The 26,673-nt window shown below is 49.3% G+C and overlaps 1 protein-coding gene across 1 annotated transcript in view; it reads left to right on the top strand.

Annotated features, from left to right (window-relative positions):
• GRIK3 (glutamate ionotropic receptor kainate type subunit 3) overlaps positions 1-26,673 on the top strand; it is a 93,617-nt gene that overhangs the window by 57,657 nt on the left and 9,287 nt on the right. The window contains exons 6-12 of the mRNA XM_071576997.1: positions 1,866-2,039; positions 3,897-4,040; positions 6,855-6,962; positions 10,547-10,660; positions 14,180-14,383; positions 22,141-22,364; positions 26,265-26,383. Coding sequence (XP_071433098.1) covers positions 1,866-2,039; positions 3,897-4,040; positions 6,855-6,962; positions 10,547-10,660; positions 14,180-14,383; positions 22,141-22,364; positions 26,265-26,383 — 1,087 coding nt within the window. The remainder of the gene's footprint in view (positions 1-1,865; positions 2,040-3,896; positions 4,041-6,854; positions 6,963-10,546; positions 10,661-14,179; positions 14,384-22,140; positions 22,365-26,264; positions 26,384-26,673) is intronic.

The following is a 26,673-nucleotide window of genomic DNA, read 5'->3' on the forward strand; positions in this document are numbered from 1 at the left end:
TGAGAGGGAAAGGATTGGCTTTTGCAATTATTTACCCACAACAATTTCAAGAATACAAACTGAAGTTTCTGATTAAAAGTTATGAACCTTGAAAAAATAGGTCTATGGTCAGATACAGGAAAGTTGTCCCCCCTCACAGCCACATGACATGAGCACCTGTCTGAGGTCAAATTACTGTATTTGCCCTTAGCTACCCTAAGTCATGTAAAAGTCACCACAGTGGCCTGGTTTTCACTGTGCCCTTTAATAGAACATGCAGGTTTGAATTGCAATTTTTCAGGGGGAAAAAAAACCACCAAACACCCAAGCCCTGACCTCTGTTGTGGGGTGATTAATGACTTGGTCCCTGCTGCACCTGCAGATTTGAGCACTGCATCCATCAGCAGTGAGCCCTGGGGCTGAAGAAGCAGGGCCAGGCTTACAGTAAGGATCAAACCCCCAAAGCTTATTAAAGCAAAACAGGCGTAAGAATCCTCACTCCCCCACAGAGAATGAAGTCTCAGTTGCTGTCAAGTGCTGCTGTTGTTCTGCTTTGCTTAGGGCAGTGCATGTGGGACTTTTCCAGCCCCCCGTGGGCATGGAAGAGCTCACTGCTGATGGATGCTCTGGCTGGGTGGCCCCACAGCATGGCTGTGTCCCACCAACACAGTCCCATCACAGAGTGCAGTCCCCTCACAGCGCACAGCTCCATTACAAAGCACAGCAACAGCCACAGCACAGCCCCATCACACAGCACAGCAACAGCCACAGCATCTCATGCTGTATTTAACCTCTTTCTATAAGCCTCTGTGAGAGCAATGAACGTCGGTCCCATATTTGCCCCCATGCTCTGCCACAGAAGACAGTGCTGTTGCCTTCCCACCTCCCCACATTTTTACTACCACTAAACACTTGCAGAAATTGTTCAGGATAAGCCCTGATTAAGTATGTCCCATCCTACAAATTGTTCCCATTAATGAAGCCACCTCCTGACTGCTGTCTCCACCACACTAACTCACTCACCCCCTTGGGTGAACTGCCTGGGTTTGGGGAGCAGATCAGCTCTACACGCTCCTGCCATGCTGTGCAACCCCAAACTACTCAGACTAGTTCCTGAGCACTGAAGTTAATCCCTGAACTGAAGCTGATAAGCAGATGTGTGCAGAATCCAGAGCCGCACCACAGCAGTGCCCCCCCACTCCAGTGTCCCCATTGGTTGCCCAGTGCCCCTCACTGCCCTGCCAAGAGATGCTCATGGGCCAGCAGCCAGCAGAGCTGAGCACTGCCTGGCTCTGGGCTTTTTACATCGTATAAAGGGCACCCTCATTCATCTGCAGACTGTGTAGGCTGGTCAGAATGTCAAGAAATGCGTCTAAGTTCCTCTTTGATAGTCTGCAAATTGGTGTTCCGCATTCAGAGTGGCTCTGTCATCCTCAGCACCCCGTGGGCTTCAGCACTCCCAGCAAATCCTTCGTGGAAAGGCCCCTGGGAGCTTCAGATACAGGAGCTCTGCCTTGTTTTCCCTCCTTGGGTCGCAAGTCTCTTTTTTTCAGGGTCACAGGCAGTAATCCTGGTTTTCTCCCCACAATTCAGTTGCCTTTTTCATGCAGAGAGTTAGTTCTTTGGCTCTTTGGTAGGAGTTCCCTTCTGCTGTGTGTGGGGGAACCTGCACATACAGCACCCAAATTCCACCAACACCTTCAAGCCTCTTGCAAGCAGCGACTGCTGGCAACAGACGGCACAATCCTCTGAATTCCTGAGGGATATGTCTTCCCTCCCACCTTCTGTGGGCTCTGCTGTCTCACTCCAAACACAGACATGAACCAACACGAAAAAACTCAAAACAAAGCTAAACAAAATGTTTAAACCAGTTTCTCTCTTTTAAGGATCTTTATGCATTAGACCTAGAACCATATCGCTACTCTGGGGTGAATCTGACCGGCTTCCGGATCCTCAACGTGGAGAACCCACATGTGTCCTCCATCATCGAGAAGTGGTCCATGGAGCGACTGCAGTCGGCACCCAAGGCAGAGCTGGGGCTGCTCGATGGTGTGATGATGGTACGGGAAGTTCAAACAGGGCACAGGGTGGGCTGGGAAGCAGAGGAGGGTGGTAAGAAAGGCAGGGACACTGTTAAGACCTAAATGTTACTTTTGTTGGCTCTTGTACCAGTAACAACTCATCCCAGGTATCTGCCCTGAGGTAGTTTCTTGCATTCTGTAATAACTCTCCATCAAAGCAGTGAGTTTGACAGAGAAGCCTGAGGCCCACTGCTGTGCTAACACTCCTGCTCAGCCCTAGCTGCCATCAGATTTGCCACCAGAGGAAGGAGGTAGCCAGGGCCTGTCCCAAGGGGCTCCAGCTGCCATCACCTCCCTGCAGCCCCCAGGAGCAGCAGAACAGGGTGAGAGCACAGCACACAGCAACTCAATGAGGTTGATGCAGGGACAGAGCACCAAAGCAATGCCCGGAGATAGGCTGTGCTGCAGTTTTGATGACTCCTTTTAGGGTCTGATGGCAGCTCTGCTCTGCTGAGTTACTGCTCGCAAGGTACAGCACCTGCTCGCCCATCTGTCTTCCCTGCAAGGCTGTCTCCGACCCCCGGAATTGCTGACTGGCTCCCTCCTTCCCTCTCCCTTTAGATCTGCCAGAACCAGCCCTGCAAGTGGCAAAGCCTCACAGACTTTCACCTTGAAAAGGCTTCTCAGATTCCTCCTGTTCCTTTTGTTGTTAGAGGAGATTCCTCCATTCTCTCACAGCCTCCTGCTGTTCCTGTCCACAGCTGATCCCTCTGCTGCCTGCAGTAGGGCTGGGTCCCCTATTGCCACCTCCCCTCCCAGTCCCTGTTTGCTTCCTCAGAGGGAGCCTGCCTTTGATTTGTGTTTACCAGATGTCCATGCAGTGTGGCCCTGGACTCAGCTGGGCATTACCATTTGTAATTCACCATGAAATTGTTTGGACATATTCTTGACCCTGCTCTTCCTCAGCCCCAAATTCACAAAACCTGCTCCTGTTGTGGTCCACACCCACCCACAGAGGCAGGTCAGGCTCCTGCTCTTCATGCTCGGGTGATGAGGGAAGGGAAGGTCACAGGGATGTCTGCCAGCACTGGAGGATTTTCTCCATGACTACATCCTGTTAGATGTTTGCTCAGTTATTTGCTATATTATTTTGGTTTATTGTGGTTTATTGCGATGCTGCTACACTCGCATCTGTTTTGTGGCTCTGTGAAGCTAGCAAATAATGTATTTTCACTAGGAGGTCTTACCACACTGGAGTGAAAAATAAATCCAATTCTCTTGATCAGTGTTTGGAGGTGAGATGGGGCATCTCAAATTGAATCTAAAACCATCACATTATATGGAAGAAAAAAAAATCTCCCTAGTTCAAATCACTGAAATGCTGAAATATGTTACAAATTCATGAGGTCCTGATTTTGGTGACAGTCTGGGTCATTTTTGAAAAATTCTGTGCCCATGAACAAGCCATTTAACATTTCTGTTTCTTATTTTCCCACGTATAAAATAGTGTGGCAAATATGTTCTCAACAGGTTTTTTTTTTTTGCACTCAGACAAAACAGACTCAATAGGAAAACTCTGTTACTATCTTCTACATTTAGAAATCACTGCCTCCCTGTTTGACACCACAGCAGGAAATGTGCAAGAAACAACTAGAATATCTCACAGACAAATGACACTGCTAAAATCACTGATTTTAGACAGAATTACAATTTTTTGGTCTGAAGAGCCAAGGGATGGTTGGTGGGACATAGATGGAGAAACCCTGAGGTCTGTGGGTGCTGGCAGGGGTTAACTCAGGGAGGGTTCCACCTTCTCCTACGACACCTTAAGGACCCCCTGAATGCCTCCTTGCTCGGGGACCACTATGGCCACCCATACTGTTCCCTTCCCTTTAGACAGACGCTGCCCTGTTGTATGACGCGGTGCACGTGGTGTCCGTGTGCTACCAGCGCGCCCCGCAGATGACCGTGAACTCCCTGCAGTGCCACCGCCACAAGGCCTGGAGGTTCGGCGGCCGCTTCATGAACTTCATAAAGGAGGTAAAACCCTGATTTGTGACCAGAATTATTCCCACTAATGCAGAGCCTCCATGGCAGGAGCAGCACGGCTGGTGGGTGCCAGTGCAGGGGCAGGCAGAGGAAGTTTGGCAGGTCCAGGGTTTGAAAACATCCTCCTGCCCAGGCAGGTACAACTGGATGGAAGCACAGACACACACCAGGTTGCCAAGTGCACCCAGAAAGATAAAATTGTATTTACCTTCAAAATAACATCCATGCAGCCACAGGAAAACATTCCCAAGGAGCTGAAACCTTCCATGTGTCACTATGTCTCTCCCTGGCCTCTTGAAGCAGCCACACCACTCTGTCCAAAGCTGTTCCTTATTGAGACATTTGCCTTCTCCTGAAGCATTTTTGGGGTCCATGAAGGGCATTCAGTGCCTCTGAACCCCAGGGCTGAGCTGGCAGCATGGTACATCCCTGCTCATGTGCTGGGGAGCAGCACTGGCAGGGAAGGGGGTTCAGCAAGTGAGGGGCCAGGGACCAAGGGGGCAGCTTTGCTCCCTCTCTGATCTCAGTCATTACCATTTCTCTGTTCAGCCCATGTAATTGTTTGTTTCCATCTGGCTTAAGGCCACGAGCTGGCTCAGAGCAGGGTGTCAGGAGCAGAGCACTCTCCAAGGGAGCACAGCACAGGGACGTGCACAGGGAACCAGCCCTCCCACTGAGCCCCCAGCACACACCCCTGCACCCACACCTGGGTTTTACTCCATCTGCAAAAACAAGCCCTCACCTAAGGCAGAACAAAGGCAGAGCTGCAGAGAGACACTGCAAACCCTGACAGAGCACTCTTTGTGATAAACCCCCTATTTACCTCAAGGGCTTTTTAAACTTCTGTGACTGTGTCTCTTCCCATGGTGAGTCATGGAACTGGCTGCCATGTAGAGTACGTGACTGGGCCACATTTGAATTTTGGGTATAAAATCCCCTAAAGTTCTCAAACAGAAGAGTAGAGGACATTTTTAATTACTACTATGGTCTGTGCTGCTGTGTCACCTGCTGATTCCAGCGGAGCCATCAGTGAGATTGTGCCCATCATGGCACTGATGGAGCTGTACATGGAGCACACAAATCTAAGGGAGGAGAATAGGAGAACAATTCCCATTGCAGAGAGAATGAACTTTTCTCTTAATAGACACTGAGGAGGAAATCTCTCCTCTCTCTATCTCTCTCCTTTTCCATGCTTTGTTCCCTTCTGCAGAGCATCACTCCAGCTGGCTGCCAATACAGAGTGTAAATAATTTGTTTGGTTGGCTCCTTTTGCAAATCACCCTGCTCCTCACACTCCAGTGCCTGCCTGTTGTTTTCCTCTCTGGCACCGTGTCAGCCCGTTGCAGGGATCAGCTTCCTCCCTGCTGCAACCAAACCACGCAGGAATCGCTCTCTCCAAACTCCTGGGAAGGCAGAGCAGTGCGGAGGAAGGCGCATCCCCCCGGACTGGGCTCCCCCCGGTTATCCCATCGCAGCCCCGAGGGAGCTGCAGGGCTCCGCACGCAGCTGTGTTTGCTCCCGTCGGGCACATCGAACATTCCGTGTTTTCCCTGGCTCCCGGGGGGCTCCGCAGGCTGCGCGTCCCACAGGCAAACCACCTGCACGCCCAAGTGAGCAAACACGAGCCTTCCCAGGACTCCAGGGTGGAGAGGCTGGGAGCAGGCTGTCACTGCTGCTCAGGAATTAATGAGGGAGAGCCAGAGGAGCGTATTTACTGGGAGACATGCCAGTCATTCCCCCCGAGAATGCATTATGCCACCTTGATCACACTGGGGTATTTCAAGCTCCCCCACCCATAAAGGAAACACGTTTCCCAGGGAGAGGAGCACATGGAGCTGCACAGGAGGGAGAGCCCGAGGCTCAGCTGGGGATGCGATTGCAGAGCAGCAAACCGTGGCAGCAGCCTGGCATTCCTGCAGGAGCATCTTCCCCGAGATGGTGCTACAGCATATCCAGCATTGCCCTGGCCAGCACAGGCACTGGACACCTTGCTGTCCCTCAGCTCCCACTCTGCTAACACAGAGCACTTGGTACTGGGACTCTCCCTCCTCCTAAATGAGACAGATTCATTCTGAGGGTTCTGCAAAGTGTACAGTGGAAAAGAAACAAATCCCAGAATAATTTCGGTTAAACCCAATTTAGTCAGACCAGGCTGTGCAGGCCAGCCCAGCATTGTAAATCTCGAGGAACAGGGTGTCTCCAGCCCCTGTGGGCACCTGCCCCATCCTTATGCTGCCAAAAACTGAACTGAGTACTCCGGTAGCACCCGCCCCCAGACTCCTGTGCCTGTTTCCAAACCACAGAGCCTGCTTGCATGGACAGGTTCTTGGCCTCTCCTGCTCCACTTTCCATCTGGAAGGATGGAGGGAAGCGTTCAGGCCATTTGAGCTTCCCCACGCCTTGGAAGCACCAGCAGGTTCGTGCACAAAGAAATCATTTCTGAACTCGACCGGAGCTGTCCCATGCCTGGCTCCCTGCTGCCGGCATTTATCAGCACTACAAGGATAAACACAGCCACAAGGATGCCCTGATAAATACTAGTCGTTTTCTACTGAGTCATCACGTCTTGCAACAGCTGGTGAACACAAAAGGTGCGAACAGAAATTGTAGCAAGGACTGTAAGAGAGTTAAGAAAATCTCCAGCTCTGTCTGCAGTCTGAGCAGTGATAGGGGGATTATTAATTAATCAGGCTCTTTAGGGAGAAAGATCCAGCATAAGGACTAATTAAAAGAACATACAGTGGAGGGCAAAAGATTATTTATGATACCAAGTAACAGCCCTGCTACTTTTTCTCCCTTCCACAGGCCCAATGGGAAGGATTAACAGGACGAATTGTCTTTAATAAAACCAGTGGTTTACGGACAGATTTTGATTTGGATATCATCAGCCTCAAAGAAGACGGACTCGAAAAGGTAGGCAGGGTTTGTCTTATCTGCATGTATTTGAGGCTAAACCCTGGTGCTCAAGCAACGGAGAAATAGTTGGTGTTGTATTGATTCCAGGTTTCTGGGGTTTATATAAAAGGATATTCACTTTGTGGGATTTCTCAGATCCTTTTCCATGCCTCAACCATGACTCACTCACCCCGAAGCCAGAGCGTGGGATTACAGATTGCAGAAGTGCTTGTGGCACTTTCCTGGGATAAGGGAGGCAGAAGAAACTTTTTGAGCATCCATTAACCCCTCCTTGCCCAGGCCAGGCAGGAATATCTCCTGTCCCACTCCCTCTTGCTGGCTTGGTTCACAAACCCTTGGTCCTTCCCCAGGGAGGCCACAGCTCCAGGGAGCATCATCTGGTGTGATTTCCCACTAAGAAATTCCCCAAGGCTTGGGAATGGCACTGGCTTATTACAGTCTGGATTTCACAGGAGGAAGCAGGGAGTATTTTTGTTTATTACCTAAGGGGCAACAAGGAAAACAGCAAAATATGGTTTTGCCTGGCTGGCTGTGGCAGTGATGAGGTCCAAGGGCATGAGAGCTGCAGCCTTGGATCCTCCAAGTAAGAGCAAATCTCCTCTGGGCACAGAAATACTGTGCTGATGTGCAAATCTGATCCTGGGTGTTCCTGAGGATTTCATTTGCTTTTCTTCAAGTACTTAGAAAAAAAAAGGAGGAAATAAAAAGGCAACATGCAAAACCTTAAAGTCCTTAGAACACAGGTTTCAAGGTGAGATCAATTGGTTGAAGACAAAGAGAGCAGTGAGTGGCTGGAGCACAGGGGACTATGGTTTCCAAGGAATTCTATGATTCTGACCCCTCTGTGAGAGACTCTGTGTCCCAGTTCTGCTACAGGTGTCTTGCACCTGTACAGGATGAAGTTGGCAGGGCAGCAAGGCACTTTCTAGAGCAGAGTCTGCTTTCCAACAGGTACAAGGTGCCTCTGGCAGCCGGGGCCGGTGCTGGGCCTGTCACCCCTGGGCAGTGACAGGTTCTGTGCCCACAGGACACCTGGCCTGGAGCAGGGAGGGTTTTCAATTAACTGTGCAGCACGTGGACCATGAGCACAGGTGACTTTTGCAGGGAATTAATCACTCAGCATAGGGAGGAAGCCCTAGGGCTGGAGGCAGCTGTGAATTTGGAGGGGACAGATCCTGCACTGTGAGGGTCCTGGGGACCCACCAGCCTGTGCCCCATCCCCCTCCTCATGGTTTGTTCCTCCTTGGCTTTGAAATGAATCGCTGCCACACTTTCCCACCACAGCAGCAGCTCCGTGCCTCACGTAACACAGCTCAAGGACACCACAGCCCTCTCCGGACGGGGAGGTTTTGGTGTCAAACACAGAATAAAGAAAACATTTCAAATCAACCCAGTGACCTTCAGTTTCGCTGCGGTTAAGAAAGGAGGCAGGAGAGAGCAGGGGAAGATGCCACCGTCTCATAAGACCTGATCTTTGTAGCCTTGTTTTTTTACAAACTATTTTGTTTCTGGAGTCTAAACCAAAAATAACAACAAGCCTTTTCAAAGTCCAGCAGCACGGACGCTCTGGAGAGCTCTGTTGGCCGAGTAATAGAAAACATGCTGGTATTTGGTACCATGTGAATCCAAATGTTTAAGCACAGGCACAATATCACCTGTCAAACCAACACCTCTCAGACTGCTGGAGCCCAGCTGGCACCAGCTGGATTTATTGCAGTTCTGTGTCACATCAAGCCCACTGGAAGCCGCCAAACCTCGACACGTCCCCTGCACACCCTGTCAGCTTTTGTCTCCAATAATTCAGAGATTTCACAGTTCCCACTATTATTTTTCTGAAAGCTTCGTGTCAGCTCCAGAAGGGTTTTAAAGTATCGATGTCAAATCTCTGTTGAAGCCGGGATTCAGTCAATAGTTAATCTGAACTAACAAAACACCAAACCACAAACAAATCCCACCCGGATTGTGCATTATGTATCACAGCTTATGTTTGTTGAGCTTTAGGATAGAACCCCTGATCCTCATACCTCCTGGATGTTCCAGGGATTACAGGAGTATTAACGAAACCTAATTACATGTAGTTTCACTATCTGACTTGCACAGTTCTCTTAATGCACTTTTTTCCTCTTTCTTCCCTGTTTTAATATTTTAAACTGATTAATTCAGTCTTAATTGCCATGTATTTAATTTCCTTAAAGAAAACATAGCAAGGCAGAGGTGGCTGGGGCTGCAGTGCAGCAATCTGGGGCCTCTTGGACTTGCTTCTCCTTTCCCATTCACAATAATAATTTTTTGACATTGCAGCTGTTGTGTGATCCAAGGCAGAGATGGGGGATTGCTTCGGTTCTACCTGAAATATTTAAAAGCTTTCACAAAGTTCATGGAAACTCTTCTAGAATTTATGACACCTTTTTTTTTTTTGCCAAGCAGCATTGCTCATTACAAAGTCTCTTTTTGGGGATGCAGTAAAACCAAGTTCTCCCCTTGGACTGCTGAAGAGCCTGAAGAATCTTAAAAACAGTGATAAATAAAAGATGGGAAACTGCTGGCTCCCCGGTGGTTTGAGCTGGCTGCCTTTGGCTTCTCTCCGAGTCCCACCTCGCAGTTTGACCCTACAGATGGATCATTCTGTTCCCATTTCCAAGTGGGGTTTGGTTTTTTCTTGCTGTCAGTTTGGATCTGTGGCCACCTTGCTCTGTTTGCTGGCAGCAATCCCACATTCCTCCAGCTTTCCTGACATTTTATCTCCCCGTCACAGTCCTTTAGCCACTCCTGTCTTCAAAGTTTGTCCCAAAGCCTCCCCTGCACTGCAGAGATCAGGTTAACAGGCTTAGCATTGCCCAGATGACTTCTCTTAAATAGAGACATGTTTTGCAATTTTTGGATCAATAGACTGCTTCGAAGTCTAATAATTTATTAAATTTGACAGCTTGAGCAAAACAGAGCACCTGAAATGAAGCTGGTGTGCCTGTGCCATGCCTGGGCAGGGCTGCTGCAAACCCCTCCTCCAGGTTTGCTGCCAGGACCAAAGGACTTCCCCAGGGCTCTGACAAGGGATGTGTTAGAAATGTCCACAGATGGTACAGAGGGCAGGAATGCTTCCTTACAGGGATCTGCAGAGCTGTTTGAGTCATTTTTAATCCTCCCCACCAAAGCAAATTTATGGGGAAATAGAAAAGAAGGAAAATGGCCTCAGATTTGTGGTTGTTTTCCTTTTGTTGTGCTTTATCCTTGCCCTGATTTGACTCTTTAGTGCAGTTTGACTGTTGCTCTGTGTGATGCCCTTGCAAATTGTTCATTCATTCAGCCCCTAAATTCCAGTCTCCATGGTCTTCTTCCATCCACCTGCAATGGCAGCAGTGCAGGGACTATGGAACAAGTGCCACCGGAGTGAGCTGCAGCTGAAGGGTTGATTCTCTTCGGTGATACAAGATGGTAATTCCAGCTTTGTTGCTGTTTACTGTGGATAAAAGAAGGAAGCTCCTTTCTCCAGGCCAGTAGAATGCTGAGAGCAAGCAAGGAATGCAAGGAAGGGGCTGAGGAATGCGAGGAGGGGGTTCATGCATTGGTTTGCTCTGTTTCAGGTCGGAGCATGGAGCCCTTCCGATGGTTTGAACATCACAGAAATCTCCAAAGGACGAGGGCCAAACGTCACGGACTCGCTGAGCAACAGATCCCTGATTGTCACCACGGTGCTGGTAGGAGACTGCAAGCCTGTCTTTGTCCTCCCCCCACACATCTCAGGGACATCTGATATCTCTGAAAACTCTCACCACCCCAGCACAGATCTGTGGAACTTCCAGATCTGTGGAACTTCCAGATCTATGGCAGAGGCCCTGCACAGGACTGGGCTCAGCCAGGCACAGCAATGCCCTGTCCCTGAACTGAGGTGACCCACAGCATCCCTGGTGCTGACAGTCCTGAGAAGGCTCCCAACCCACATGTGGTGGCCAGCAAGGCCAGCATGGGCCAGCAGGAACCATGGATGCTGGTCTTGGCTAAGCTACTCCATTTCAGCCATCCAGCCATATCCCCCATCCCCTTTGTCTCAGCTGAGCTCCTCCACTTCCCCTGTCCCAAGCATATTGCCCCACTCCCTGCATGTCAGAGGGTGTGAGGGGCTTGCTGAGCCCCAGAACAGCCCCATGTCACTATGTACCCAACCCCCAGGCAGGCACAACACTCAGCCAATTGGCACTCCCCACCTCAGGTTGGCGTGTTTAGGGATGATCTTGGGATGGAACAAAACACCAAAAGCAACCAGAGCTGCTGGTTCAGCTGTGAGTCTGTCCCCCTCCTAAGCACATCCTGCTGCAGCAGGGAGGGATGATACTATTTTCCAGCTCCCCGTGGTGCTGTACAGGTCTCCTCCACTCCCAACGTTCGCGCTGCATTTTTTTCTCCCGCTCACTATTGGATGTGACAGCAGGCATCAGATCACAATGAGGTTTTATTGACTAGCTAATGAATTATGACTAGTGCCATTGGTTCCTGCATGGCTCTTTCACAGGGCAGGTTTGTGGTTTTGTCACCAGGAAGCAACAAAACACATTGGGCCTTGGCCAACCTGCCCAAAGCTGGGCCTGCGTTATGGGCTTTCCTAGGGGAATTTTCTGGCCCTTTTATGTTCCATGTTTTCAGAGAACATAAAGGTACAGACAGAAGAGAGCCAGCTTGGGATACATTTCCCAGTCCAGAGCAGTGTGATCCCTTGTGATGTCCTTCCCTTCCCAAAAGGATATGATCTGATAAAGTGGGGATTTGTACCATAAAAGGAATGGGACTGAGAGTACCCAGAGAGAAACAGAGAAAGAGAACAAAGAGAACACCTGGTCCAGGGCAGAGAAAGGGCTGAAACCAGAGGTATTGTGTCCCTCAGTAAGGGGTTAGCAGAGTGGAAGCAGAGACAAAGACAGATGCTGCTGCAGCTTTCCTTGCAAATCAGCCACTCCTCCTAACAAACTTCCCATCCACCACATGGCATTTGTTCCAATGAAACACTTCTATGGCTGTGGAAATGTCTGGGCCTGGACTGTGGTACTCACTGTACCTCAAAGGCTGTGGCATAATGCACAATGATGGAGCCAGGAGGGGACTGTCAGCCATCTGCCTTTGACATGCTTTTTTCAGGCAGCATTTCCATCTTGTGCTCTGCAAGCACGTACAAATTACATAAGGCATGGGGTGATACCAGTTCCCGTTAATTGTGCCACTCAGTGGGCCTGGGCATGTGCCATGGGGTATCCACCGCAGAGCCCCAGCCATCTTGTGATCTCTGTGCCTGCAGGAGGAGGGAATGTGCTTAGACCTGAGTTCTGCAGTAATTGCATTTCATATGCTAGAGTCTAAAAGGTAAAGTACAACCCTAAATGTTATTTGCATTTGCAACACCCCTTTATACTTCTGCACTGCTGTAAATGATGGGAGAAAAGCCATAGGAGGAGCCTTTAAAAGGAAAAGCATGAAAGGTTATTTTTTCCCCTTTTGCTCATATTGCAGTGACTTGTTGGAAGAGAAATATTACCCCAGCAGCCAGTGCCGCTCTCCCCAAGCAATATGGGAACTGTGAAGTTACGAAATTGAGGGCACCTTCACTGAGAAATCGATTAGCAAACCGAGAGAGCTTGTGAATTGGATGTCTGGCCATTTTCAGTAATAAATTGTGAAATAGTCCGTGAATAAGTGGTTCACAGAGTTCAGAATTACCCCCTAGGAAATGTTTGAGACCTGGAGATACATTACTGAAGCGAGTGGCGTCCTAATGTTCAGTGCTTCGGCTGTTAAATATGTATGTAATCCCTACAGCGCTTCCCAAAATTAATAGTGCTTTATGACTGCTCTGGAGCCGGTGTATTTATATCAGGATCCATAGATTCAGCTGATTCCCAAACAAAGCACTAATTCCAGAGCAGAAAGCCGAGGAGGTGGCGGGGGAGAGCAAGACTGAATTGAGCTGCGCGTGCCAAGCTAAACTCCATGGGCGTGATGAGATCAGTCGGGCTTTAGAACTCTGCAAATGAGGCTTCATGCACTCCCACGTCCCCTCCTAACCCTGATGCGGGGCCAAGCCGGCCCCCCTGTCCCCTCCATGGGTACACAGGTCCCAAGGCAGAGGTGGGGGCTGGCAGGTGGGCAGGTGATGAGCACTGCTGGTCTCCAGGCTGTCACAGCCCTGCTCTGGGCCCTGAGCTCTCTCCTTGGAACACACCTCAGGCAGGATGCCCATGACCCACCAAACTGGGTACCAAAGCAGGGCTCTAACCAGGGCTCCAGACCTCCCCACCCACCTCTTCAAGACCCCCATCCCTGAACGACAGGGGATGGTCACCAGAGCAGAGCATGAGCCCTCCCATTGCTGGCCACCCTGCGGCAAGGACAGGAGCACTGCAGACACCCACAATTTGAGCCACAGACTTGCTGCTGTAGATGCCTCACCCTCCCCTTGCCTTCCAGCCCTTGCCTGCTGCCCACCATCTTTTCCCATTTCCATCTGTCCTCCACACATTTTTCCCTCAGGCTCCCCAGTGTCCTTCGTCCTCAGTGGCTGCCCAAGCCTGAGAGTCACCAAAGGGTTTTGGACTTCACTAGGTGACTTCACCTGTCCCTGCTAGAGGAGAGGGACCTGTAGGTCACTGCATTAGTTGTCTCCCCTGTGCTGGTGCTCAGCTCTGCTGTGGTTCAGGCACTCCCAGCCTTCCCAGGGCAGCTATAACTGCAGCAGATGGCACAAAGTTTCCCGGGGAAGCAGCATGACCCCGTGTCCATCAGGTAGTGCCAGCACAGAGGAACACGAGCTGAACAGGAGATACTTTGGGGTGGCCCCCAGACATGCACAGCTCCCTCACCCTGAATTTCACCCACCAGCTCCCTGCTCACTGCAGCGTACAGCAGCTCCTGGGTGCCGGACTCAGGGGTGAGTTTGTCCTCCCCCTCTTTTACTGTTTCTAACACTTCATTTTCAGAGCATGAAATGGTTATTTTTCTCCCTGAAATCCTACCAAATGGAAAACAGTTGGCTGCTCCGAGAGACAAAATTAAATTTTGTGGGGTAAACAAGGTTGCTAATTAGCTGATGTGCTGTGCAAAGTTAATTTATTCCTAACATGTCACGGTGCCCGCCCTGTCCAAAGAGCCAGTGCCTGGCAGTTTGGGCTGACCCATGGGGATGGCTCTGCTTCCAGCTGACCCTGAATGGGGACTTTTTGCCTTTTGTGCAGGAGGAGCCCTTTGTCATGTTCCGTAAGTCTGACACAGCCCTGTTTGGGAATGATCGCTTCGAGGGCTACTGCATCGACCTCCTGAAGGAGCTGGCCATCATCCTGGGCTTCTCCTACGAGATACGGCTGGTGGAGGATGGGAAATACGGGGCGCAGGATGAGAAGGGGCAGTGGAATGGCATGATCAAGGAGCTCATCGACCACGTGAGTGAGGCCCGTGTGTGGCTGCCGAGGGTTGGCTTTGCCAGGCTGTCCCCAGGGCTGGCTGGTTGGGGTGGGATGGGCACCACTGCTCACTGACTCCTGACTCTGCCTGGCTCTGTGTCACAGGAGTTGTCAGAAAAGCATCTGTGTGTCTGGCTCTTACAAATATTCACTCGGAATCCTTGAAAATGGCCATTCTCACAGCACAGAAATGGGCTCTGCGGCTCCTGAGGACAAACATGGGCCAGGCAATGTCCCAGACACAGCCCAGCCCAATCCAGAGAAGGTATCCTGAGTGCAGGAGCAGGTGTACGCTGGGCACTTTAATTTTTTATTTTCTATAAAAGCAACTTATTTTCTAAAGTCTCCTGGGACACAGAGCTCCCTCTGCCACACAGCAGCTGTGCTGCTTCTTCCATGGCCACTTCCAAAAGCCCATTAAACACCAGGGAACCTGCAGAGGCAGCTTCACTCCTGCAGCCACCAAAACGTCACCAAGGCTGAAACTGCCACTCATGGCCAGAGGTTGCTCAGTTTCCTAATTAGATATATTGCCTCCACCACATCCTGTGATCCCAGGAGTCCAGTTAGGGAGGTGAGGAAAGCTGCTGTTTTTATGAATATCTGATTCCCAGAGAAGGTCTCTGGAAGAAAAGCTGAAGACAAAATTCCTCTCTGCTCTATACAGCACAGGCAGCAGTACGGGCAGGGCAAGGGCTATAACACAGTGCTCTCCTCCTGAATATCTATATCCTGCTCAAGTGGGGCAGGCCTTGGGCCACCTCTCCAGGTCCTGGTTACATTCTGAGCCCATGCCCTAAGCAACACAAAAATAATCCCCCATCCTGTGATGCTCTCCCAGTCCATGGAGGAGGAATGTGTTTGCTGGGTGAGTCACTGCAGTGGCAGAGCCTCACAGAGAGACGAGCTGGGGCTGGCTTGGGAGCTGGGCTGGGCTTCGTGTCTGCCTCATCTGCCCTAAATGACATTGGACAAGTTGCTTCTGTGCAATGCTTCCTCCATCTGTAAAATGCAGATGATAATGATTATGTCCCTTATAGGGACAAAGTGACGCTTAATCAGTTTGCGATGGGCACTGCAGTCCTTGGTGGCTCGCCCGGAGAGCAGGAGCGCGGCAAGGGCGTGCAAGGACAGCCCCAGGGAGCAGGACACTGTCTCATGGGGGAATACACCACCAGCTGTGCAAACCTGCCCTGGTGGCTTTGCTTCTGGAAAACTCCATGCAGCTGAAAATACAGATTTTATAGCCTCTTACACAACAGCCTTGCCTAGTTTGACAAGTGACAGTGTCCCAGTGGAAGGGACTGGGGCTTTGCCGCTCCGAGTGATGTGTGTGACACAGATCGGAACCGACGCTGAGTGCTTGCTGTGCCCCTTGGCAGAGGCCCCCGGGGCACAGCTCCTGGCACCCCACACCCACTGCTGGGAGCAGGGACTAGGGCTCTCACTGCATAGTCTGCAGTGCAGGGCTTGGAAGGAGAAAATCTCTTCAAAATAGGAAATAAGATACAGGGAATAGCAACCAGATGGTCATTTAGCCCAAACCATGTCATTTCCAGTGTCCTGCAAGATGCCACAGGGCCCTTGGGAGGCTTCAGCCATTCCCAGAGCTGAGGTCAGCCAAATGAGGCAGACAAGAAGAAGGTTTTGAGAACAGCCTCATTGACTAACACAAAATTCATGGTCAACCTGCATTGTGGTATTTATTGGAGAACTATTTAAGAAGCAAATTAACACATGGCAGCAATAAAGGACCAAATCCTCTCTTCTTGCAAGTTGTACTATGACACTGAGGTAGAGCTCAGCGCTCTGTCCAGTGAGGCTGATGTATGTCTACAATGACTGAAGACACTGCCCAGGCCCCACATGAAGCCATCAGTTCCCTTACCTGCCTGTCATTGTTTTTTGTATCAATGTTTATGTAAAGCTTTAAAAAGTGAAATTGCAACCAGATGGAACTTCCTCAGCAGCATCTTCCCATAGTGTGGAGAAAGAAACGACCCATGGACATTGCAATGGGCAAGTTTAAGCTTATTTCACATCCAGGAGGAAAAGTGTTGGAAACAGAACTCAAATAGAGTTGTGGTGATAAAAACAGAGCTGCCCACACCGAGATAGGGATATCTGGGCTGCCTTCCCTCAGTGTCTCCTTCTCATAAACAAATTGGGATCATTCAGGTGGGAGCATAAAGCAGGTAGGATGTTGTGAGTTCCAAACACTCAGGCCAGGATGAAGTCTGTGCTAGAGCCCCCAGGACTGGTGGGATTCAGGTGGGCTGAGCTGGTGTGGGATCACAGAATGGCCTGTGGAGAGCAGGGGGTGAAGTGAGAGGCTAAAATGGTGATTGTTGTTGCTCAGAAGGTCTGGGAACCATGGGAGCAGCAAATTCTGTAGGCCAGGAGTAGTCTGATCTGAGGCTGAAATTTGGAGGAGATGGGAAAAGCAAAGGGCAGCCGGTCCCTTGCGATGGCCTTTGCTGGGCTGGGAGATGCATCTGAGTGGAGCTGAGGGCTGTTAGCCCAGAGAGGGAGTACGAGGGCAGTGTCTGAACAACTAAGGTGCCATCACTGAAAGGGTAAATCACAGCACGTGCCAGGACAGGTGTTTACACCATGAACGCTCACAGCTGATGCAGTCACGCAGCACTCCCTCCCTTCTCCTCTCTGATCCAGACATGCCTGGCCACAGGCAGCGATGCCTTGGGCTATGATCCTTTGTAAAATCCCTGCGTTTCTAGTCTGGCCTTAAGCATAAACAGGAAAAGCAACAGCAATCAGAGCAGGCACAGCACGACCCTGTCTGCCAGGTGCCTCGTGTGGCTGAATGCAACAGTCCTGCCCTGCTGCCTTTCATCTGCTACTCGTCCTCAGCACAAAAAGTCCTTGTTTTGAGGGAGTTCAGCCCATTTCCCTGGAGAACTAACCTCTCTCCTCACCAATCTGCTGTTTATTGTCACCTCTCTGGCCATTCCTGCAGAGGAGCCTTCATCAGAAGGGCCATGAGAGCTGAACTCGAGTATTCAGGAAGATCTGGGGCACCCAGGTGAAGTAGAGAGGCTCCTGAGTCCTTTATCCATAACAAACAGAGAACTTGACGACTGCCAAACCTCCTCCTTTCAGCAAAAGGGAGCTGCTATTGATGTTTATTCATAGAAATTATTACTGATACAAGCAAAGCTTCACTGCACACTGTGGCCCATCCGTTCTGATTTATAAATTCCAGTTGTCTGGCAAAGCAATGCCTGCAAATCTTCCCTATTGTTTGTGGGCAGGATCCCATAAAAACAGCAGAATGAGTTGTTCTGGACATTTTGCACAAACTTGTTCACAAATAAAACTTGTCTTCTGCTCAGACAGTGCACATCAATTTGCCATTCAATCTGAAACTTCAGGTGGGAATAAAACAGGTGTGGAAAATACAAGGGTTTCTAATGGAAATCCCTGCCAGTGTAGAGGAGATGCAATATCCATCCTTAGGGACAATTCCTGATGGTTGATTTAACACTTTCAAAATAAGTGGACATTTATTGACAGTAGATTCTGGCAGAAATATATATTGCACCACATTGCCAGCTTCCCATTAATGCTCCTGTACTGGTGGATGTTTATCTAAAAGTGTCATGAGCCGTGCTTTGTTTGGAAGCCCCTGAGCCAGGAGTAGGGAAAAAACAATTTCATTGGATGAAGCATCCTCCGCGTCTTAATTAGACACTGCAGACCAGCTTTTCATTTTGTGCTAAGATCATTAATTGGGGAGATTCATAATTGGGTCCTACTCAGGGATCCAGGTGATGGAAGCACTGAAGTGGATATTGGGAGCTCCGAGTTCTCTGTGTGTCTCCACAGGTATCTCTGGACCTGTCTGCCCCTCCCTGGCTGGTCCACCTGCTAGGAATGCCTAGGATAGGGCTTGTCTCTTGCATTATGGCCATTCTCACTGGTATCCTCCAGCCTTTGCATCCCTCAGGTACAATTAATGGCAGCTGCAGCTTTGAAGAACTTCCTTAAAGTGAAGATTACAAGAGCCCAAACAGGACTTTATGGCTCTCATTCCTCCTCTTCAGCTCACAGCAAGGTTTTCCCTGCTGACATCTGTTCTTAATTCGCCACTGATATTGAATAAATTCAATGACAAAAATTATGTCTAAATTAGGACTGAGATTGCCAGAGCAGCCATTAAGAGCTGGAGTCAGACAGTTGATGCTAACCCTGCTTCCCTCGAGCATCACTGCTCCCAGTGAGTGTTCCCCTGTCCCTGGGCAAGCTCAGGGCTCTCACAGAGCATTCCCACACCTGCCTCAGCAGCAGCCCCTCATCTCTGAGCCATGGGCTGCAGGAGAACCCATCCTCTTTAACCCCAGTGTCCTGGGATGTCTGTGCCAAGGACACTGGGGCTGCTCTGCTGGAAGGAAAGGAGAAGGGAGATGCAAGTGTGAGCCCAGCAGACCGTGGGGACAGGGAGCAGGAGCAGGCACGGCAGCCAAGCAAGCAGAGCAGGGAGGAGACAGAGGTGGGACCTGACACAGAAGCCTCAGCACTGGCAGTGGCAAGAGAGACTGAGGGAGGACTGTGTCGATGCTGCCAGACAGACACCTGGATAACAATTAAATCAGTAAAACACACACTATTTCTGTCTCTCAGGCAACACACACATGATTAGTTTATGTAAATACCTAACACAGATTGGCAAAATAAGCACAGAGGCAGCTTATTTTCTTGAATAAATATTTGTCTTGGTGCTTATGCTGTTGGACTCTGCCATGACCAGCCACCACCCGTGACCATGGCTGTGCGAGAGCTCTTCTGACCCACAGGGCACATCCCCATCATAGCTGAGAACTTGGAGATAAGACTTGGCATCTTCTGATAAAGGCCAAATATCTCTGCAGCAAATATGAACATCCCTGTGCTGAACGGCCGGTGAACCCGCAGCGGTTCCAGCCAAGTGAAAATGCTGTAAGTGAGTGAATGAGGAGATCCAAACCCTTCGAGGTGTGTTGGAGAAGTGTCTGCATTTGGTGTGTAGCTGCCTTGGCAAAATTAATCTTTTTGGCCTGAATTCAACAGAACACTTAAAAACATGCACAAGGCTTGGAAGACATGAGAGCTCCAGTAAAACAGAGGCATGGGCTTAAGTGGCTTTGCTGGACAAGGGCTTTTAAGCCACTGGCACTTGCTCTAATTCCTCATTTTTTAATAAAATCCACCTGCCTGTGCAACAGCACAAGAGTCAGGGCTGAGTGAAGGAAGCAGCCAGAGTCTGGTAATTGACTGCCCAGTTTGGAATGTCAGAGCACGACAAATCAAAGCTTCACCCTTGGTGGGTTTGATTTAGATCCTCTCCGTCAGCAAACCTTTAATTAGAGGCCACCTTCAGAAAGATCTGCATTGATAAAAAGGATATGGAAGTGCAGCCCTGCCCTGCTTCTGATTGCCTAGGGCATAGCCCAGCCTGGGCTCCCAAATCTGTACTCTATCCTGCTTGCATGTGACATTCCCTGCAAGGACGTGGGCTGGGAGCACATCTCAGGAACTGCTGGAATGACACAGTAAAATTTTACTTCTGTGCTAAAAGCAGTTGAATCCCTGGGCATCCATACACATTTCTTTCTCTTCATTTTCTGTGGCAAAGCACAAACTCCAGGCTGTTCTTTAGCTCACTGTATCATTTTGACAAATTTGGCTGAGGATCCTTCAGCCCAGCCGTCGCCAGCGAGCTCTGACCACAAAACTGCTCGTTTGTTCCCTCCTTCAGAAAAACATGGTGCCAAATCCTTCCAACATCTTCGCTTTTCCCTGGTGAGTCAGGACACCCACACAGAAGTGATGGAAGAGGGAAAATGCTGCATTCCTTTTGCCATTTCTGCCTTGTGACTGTGGGGAGCACTAAGCCAAAATTCCCAGGTGTGCTGTGAGATGGGGGAAGCAGCCGAGCTCCAAACGTGCCAGGATGGTCTGGAGGATGCAGAACATTCTTAACTCAGGCTGGGCAGCCACCACTGCCCCTCCACTTCCAAGTGCACCATCCTTCAGCTTCTATCCATGTCATCACAGCCACAGCTGGCACAATGGGCTCACTGAGAAAATATTGTTCACATTTTCCCTAAGTTTTGACAAGTGCCAGTGACTGAAATGGGCTGTTTCTGTACCAAGCTGATTTAAAAACATATTTCCATTTAGAAAGTGAGAAGGAAGGAGAATGAACAAGGGCACAACTGGAGAACCATGTTAGAACAAAATACATAATTTTTACCCTTGCTACAGAATTCCTAAAGCTCTTCTGTTCAGAACCTCTGAGACCATTCTCATTGGAGAGGGGATCCCTTTCTCACACAAGCACAAACGTGTAATGGACAAAAGCTTATGTAGAGACTCTTCTGACTTTCATCACAGATTTGCAAGGTCAAATGAGACCATTAACCTGACCTTCCCTGCCAGCACAGGCCAGGGATCTGCTCCAGTTCCTGCAGTGAACCCCCAGTTCCTGCAGGAGCGAAGCATGTTCCAGCTAATATTGATTTAAAGTTTGTGAGTAATGACAAATCCACTATATCTCTAGATAATTATCACTCATGGGTAATTTAGAATTTTAATTTTCAGAACCAGATGTTAAATAAATCTTGCACAGGCTCCTGGCATGGGGGGAGGTTCTGCTCAACTTTAGAGCTATAATTTATCTGTCTGCATTTCCTCGGAAGTCCACAATCCCAAAGAGTGATTTGCAAAGCCCAAGCAAGGCGGGTGACATTGAGGAAGCCTTGGACATATTTTCTTGTGGCTTTTTGAAGAATCTGGGGGAATGTTTTGTGAGAGGAATGAACACAGCTCTTAACCAAGAGGGTGTATGTGGTCGCTTGCTGAATTAGCACAGAAATTACTAAATCACAGAAATAATGGAAAGAAACACAATCCATACAAGGGGTCAGGGTGAAGAATAAGGTCGGCTGAAATTCCTCGTGGGCTGGAGAGTCCATCATGAAGAAGCATTTCCTTGGACTGGCTCATAGCCCCACACATGGAGAATGGATGTAGGGGACTGTGTGAGGCTGAACCCCTCCATCCAGCCCTCCCTCATCCCTCCCTTCCACCTGGCAGTCACTGAGCATTCCTGCCTGAGACTGAGCCTCTCAAATTGTATCATGAAGTGACTGAGAGGAAAGAAATTGAACTTTTTACCTCATGCTGCCACAGTATTGCTCCCTGCAGCTTCATCCAGAGCAACCTTTCTCCACACCCTCCTCCTCTCGCAGCAGCATGAAAGGAAGGACAACAACAAACCATTGCTGCCAATAGCAGAGTTTACACACAGCCTACTCACTGTTGTAGAGTTCTGCAGTGAGGAGCAGCTCAGTGAGGGTCACGGACACTTTGTCACTCTGTAAAATCTAATTTTTCTGACCAGTTTAGAAAAGCTGCAGAGGCTGTAACATCTCCCTTTGACTGGACTGTATTTCACCGTGAAAATCATACACCCAACAGCTGTATTTCACAGTGAGCATCATACACCCAAGATCTGTATTTCACAGCACACATCCTACACCCAACATCTGTATTTCACAATGAACATATCCCTCAAGTGCAACAGGAGTGGGGAACTCCAAGGCTGCACTCTGGGAGGTTTTTGGCCCATTTCTGCTGTGTGGGGGCTGTGGGTGTCTCCAAGGAGATGGAAACACCTCACTTTCTAACTCCTCCTTTCTTTCTCGCTGTGTCCCCTCCCTCTGTGCTGCTCACAGAAAGCTGACCTGGCCGTGGCCCCTCTCACCATCACCCACGTCCGGGAGAAAGCCATCGACTTCTCCAAGCCCTTCATGACCCTGGGGGTCAGTATCCTGTACAGGAAGCCCAACGGGACCAACCCCAGCGTGTTCTCCTTCCTCAACCCTCTCTCTCCTGACATCTGGATGTACATCCTCCTTGCCTATCTGGGAGTCAGCTGTGTACTTTTTGTCATAGCCAGGTAAGGGGACACTGGTCCCTCAGTGGGACCCTCAGCACCAAACCCATGTCACCACTGAGATCACCCATGGCTGCTTGATTTCACACACTTTCAGTTTGAAAGAATTCTAAAATGCACTTTCTTTCAAGATTTTGGAAATTTTAATGCCTTTCCATCTCACCAGCACCTCCCCAGTATATAACACGTAATTTTCCAGGTCTGTGTAATTCTCTATTCATCCTCTGTTTGGTCACTGCTCACACCCTTCCCCAGCTTCTCCTGAGTCCTGAGCACTGAGCTCCCATCTCCTTCACCATTTTCCACTCCTTTCTCTGATCCCTCCACCAGCAAGGCTCCCACAAACCCTTCCCTATATCAAAAGAATGAAGAAGCCGTTGCTACGGATCACACAATGTGTCTGTTTACAAAATTAATATGCATCTAATTAGCATGTTTAAATCCTCTATATTTAAAAGCAGAATTTGCATCTATTTGCATGTGTTGTTAATTCCACAGAGCCTTTGATGAGACACAGTCCAAGGATTCTCTCAGTCCATGGTCCCACCTTTTCAAACCAAAGGCACTTTCCCCTCCTGTCAGCAGTTGCCCTCCCTGGCCATGCACAGCCCTCTATGGAATATTTTGCATAAACCCCATGTCTAGGGAAGATTCCCCAGCCCAGTCTGCAGTTAAACACTCATTTAGCATTATTTCCAGTTGAATTTATACCAGTGGGGCCTTCAGAACCCTCCCTGCTACCCAGCTGAAACCCCTGGGAAGACTGAGGGGGCTCCAGCTGGGCAGGATGAGGTCCTCAGTGGTTCTGCTTTGTGTCAGAGATAACCAGATGTTCTCAGCAGGAAAAGATTTTCATCTGGGAAAATGGACCCAAGGTAATTACAAGAAGGAGAAGTCCTGGGATAGCTGGTAGAAAGCCCTTGGCTGTCTCTCCCTGTGCAGGACACCCTTTACACAAACAGGGACATCCAGATGCTCTATCTGAGCACAGTAGCTCTGCCTGGCCTTGGCTCCTGGCTGGTGTTGAGGGACAAAACCCTCGAGAACTGTGGCTTTTTTTCTGTGTTTGTTCTGAAATTGGCCTCAGCATCTCCCTGCATCCCGTCAATTGCAATATACTCCTACAATTTTTCTCTATCAGGCTATTTTTTGTTTGAAGTTCAACATGTGAAATATCGCAATTACAGTTTATTTTTCACATATTTTGCTTCTAACATTTCTTCTGTCTTCCCTTTCTTTCAAAAAGCACCAAGTATTCAGGGTAATTAAGGTTCTGCAGAAATGATCTTTTTACACATAGAGGTGGAAAGCAAGAGATCTCACAGGGAAAATATTTACTGCATTCAGAAGTAATGGAAACAATATCTGCTTTTGACCCCAGCAAGGCCCCTAGAATTCAATTCTCAGAAGAAAGCCTCAGTCAAATAGTCATGAGTCTTCTGAACTAGGCACCAGAGTGCTCTGCTCATGCCATAACCATTGGTCAATGCCACTTAGAACTGACTCAGGGACTATTTAGAGGCAGGAAGAGGATGGATTTGATCCATTTCTCCTTTTAATCAGTCTTTCTTTGTTATTGATGGAGCCTTTGCTCCCAACCCCTGGACCCCAAGAAATATCAACATTCTCTGTTCCCAAGGCTGTGTGGGGTGGTGTGTCTGGACTCTGTGAGTGGGCTGTGCCCTGGCTGACCTGAACTGCCCCCTGTTTTCAGGCTCACACAGCCTTTCAATGACAGCCAACCCCCTCTGGGTGCAGAATGGGGCAGGTGGGTTTAATATCCATCCTAATTGCAGTGAGGGCTGGGTCATCCATAGGAAGTTTCTCTGGAGATGCAATTTAGACTCAAAAGTGTGTGTTAGATAGATCTTTAAAACTTCTTTGAAATGCTCCCATTTCCCTGCCATAAAAGGCCAAAAGACACAGGAAAAAGATCCTAGTCTTTGATGAAACATTTCTCCGAGTCCAGTGTGCACCAGTGGACAAGAGAAACCATCCATGGAGAATCCTGAGCTCCCCCACTGATTGTGGCTCTGGCTCCATAGGGTGAATGAGCTCCTCTCCCTCCTTCCTTCATTACCTCTTGCTTCCACTAATGGTTTCACTTCTCAGGCACTGGAGACTGTCACTGCTTTGCAGATTTCTGAATATTTCTCTGTCATTTGAGCAGCACCAGTAGGTTTTTGCTCAGAGACCTTGAAGTTCTCCACTGTGTCATCTTGCCAGGCTCACTGATCTTACCCATTCCCTTTCTGTTTCATAGTCTTTCATTGGCAACCCAAGAAAGTTTTAATCTAATTCCTGAACTGTGGCTTTATTCAACTAAAGGGCTGAGGCACCATCCCTTTTCCACCTCTGGTGTGATTTATAGCAAGTTACAGGGAATAAGGAGCATGTAAATCTGGGTCTGAGTTCAGCCTGATTCTTGTTTCCTTGCTGATCTCTGATTTAAAAAGCAGAGGGCATGGATGAACAAACACGAATGTCTGAGTGAGCAAAACCTCTAGTTCCACACCCCCAACTCAGCACGGGAGATGGCCCCACAGCAGGGAGGTGGGATAAACTGCAAAGGAAAGGAGAGGTTGTTGAACTGTACCTTGCATGTGGAAATTAGAAGCAGAAAGTGGGACAGCTGTGCCCAGGGTGAACCTTTCCAAACCACAATCAGAGTCGTGTGCTGTGCCTGGTCCATCCCCCAGGATGGCCTATCCCACAGACCCCTCCCATGCTTGGTCCTGCTCTGGTTGCCTGCTGGGGACAGCAGCTCCATTCTCATGTGTGCCAGGGGCAGGTTTTAATGCCAGCAGGGACCTGGCAGTGAGCTGGGGCCCTTCTCTCCAAACACATCCAACTGGCTGAGTGAGGGCACCCCTGGAATTGAGCCACAAACTGTCTCCTTGGGTGGTGGCGCATCTGGCGGAGAATTACAGAGGGAAATGTCTCCTGATACAGGCTGTGGGCTGGGCTTTGAGAAGGGGCTGTTGTGAATCTCCAGGGATTCCAGAAGGAAGCAGAGATGATAATTAATGCCTGGTTCAAAAGCAATTATACCAATTATGTTTTTAATTTAATCTCTGCAAAATTTGGGACTCTCAGAAAATGTAAATAAACAGCTCTAAAAATATTAATGTCTCTCCTGTTGAGCATCCTCCCCAGATCCTGCCTAAATGAGCTCATTCCCAGCAGTGCTTGCCTGCCAATCCTAGGCAGGATTTGCAGAGATGTTCATAGGAAATTACCTGGAGTTTGCTCCAGAACTATAGGGCCATCCATGGAAATACATCCCTGCAGGGAATAAGTTTCTCCCACCGCCTGCTACAGGGCCAAATGTTGCAGCAATCCTCAATGAACCTGCACCAAATTCCACTGTTCTACAGGTGCCCTGACTGAGCAGAATTCCTGCCTGTCAGGACAGTGGACACTTCCACTTCTCACTGATGTGAATCCCACTCCATGTGCACTGGTGGGAGAATCCCCTGGAATACCACTGCTTGTTCCAGACACCACAGCAGAATCACTGCGGTGTCTCCCCTCAGTCAATCTGGAAATGCTGGTTTTTCCCACATTTTGGAGCTGGTACATATGAGAGGTCACATGTCTGCACTCCATCCATCATCACGAGTTCCAGGTGCTGTTGCAGGGCACAGCATTGCAGAGATGATTCAAAGTGACCAAACGCTCTGGGGAAGCCACCTGAGACACCTCAGGAGGACTTGGCATCCAGGTCATTCTGCTCTCTCTGAGACACAGGACTTAAAGCCATGTGGGTGCCTTCGGCTGAATTTGTCTTTTCCTCTGCACAGCAGCACCAGAGGCATTAAGGCCCTTTTCCTCCCAATCCTTTAGGATCTTGCCCTGCCATGTCCCAACTAACGAGCTCTCTCTTTCCCTGTGCCGCCTCAGGTTCAGCCCATACGAGTGGTACGATGCTCATCCCTGTAACCCAGGGTCAGACATCGTGGAGAACAACTTCACCCTCCTCAACAGCTTCTGGTTCGGGATGGGAGCGCTGATGCAGCAAGGTAGGGCAGCAGCCCCTGCTCCTTCCCCAGCACCCACCTGCTGTTGTAGCTGTTTTAATTTAAAATTCAACCACGTCTCACAGGTTCTGTAAATTCCTATTTCTGTTAATTCAAACCATTTGTTCAATTTCAGGATCTCTGTCCTGGCTTGCTCTGTTCTAAATCAACTTTCCCATCAGACAGGGTGTCTTGCCCTGTGCTCTGTCCCCATTTTTTTCTCTCTCCTGGTCATTCTGAGCAGAGAGAAATGGCCTGACACTCTGGTGAGGAGCTGTCCTGGGAGCCTCTGC

The sequence above is a fragment of the Pithys albifrons genome, chromosome 24 (assembly GCF_047495875.1).
Source record: "Pithys albifrons albifrons isolate INPA30051 chromosome 24, PitAlb_v1, whole genome shotgun sequence".
In the NCBI taxonomy this organism is placed as follows: Eukaryota; Metazoa; Chordata; class Aves; order Passeriformes; family Thamnophilidae; genus Pithys; species Pithys albifrons.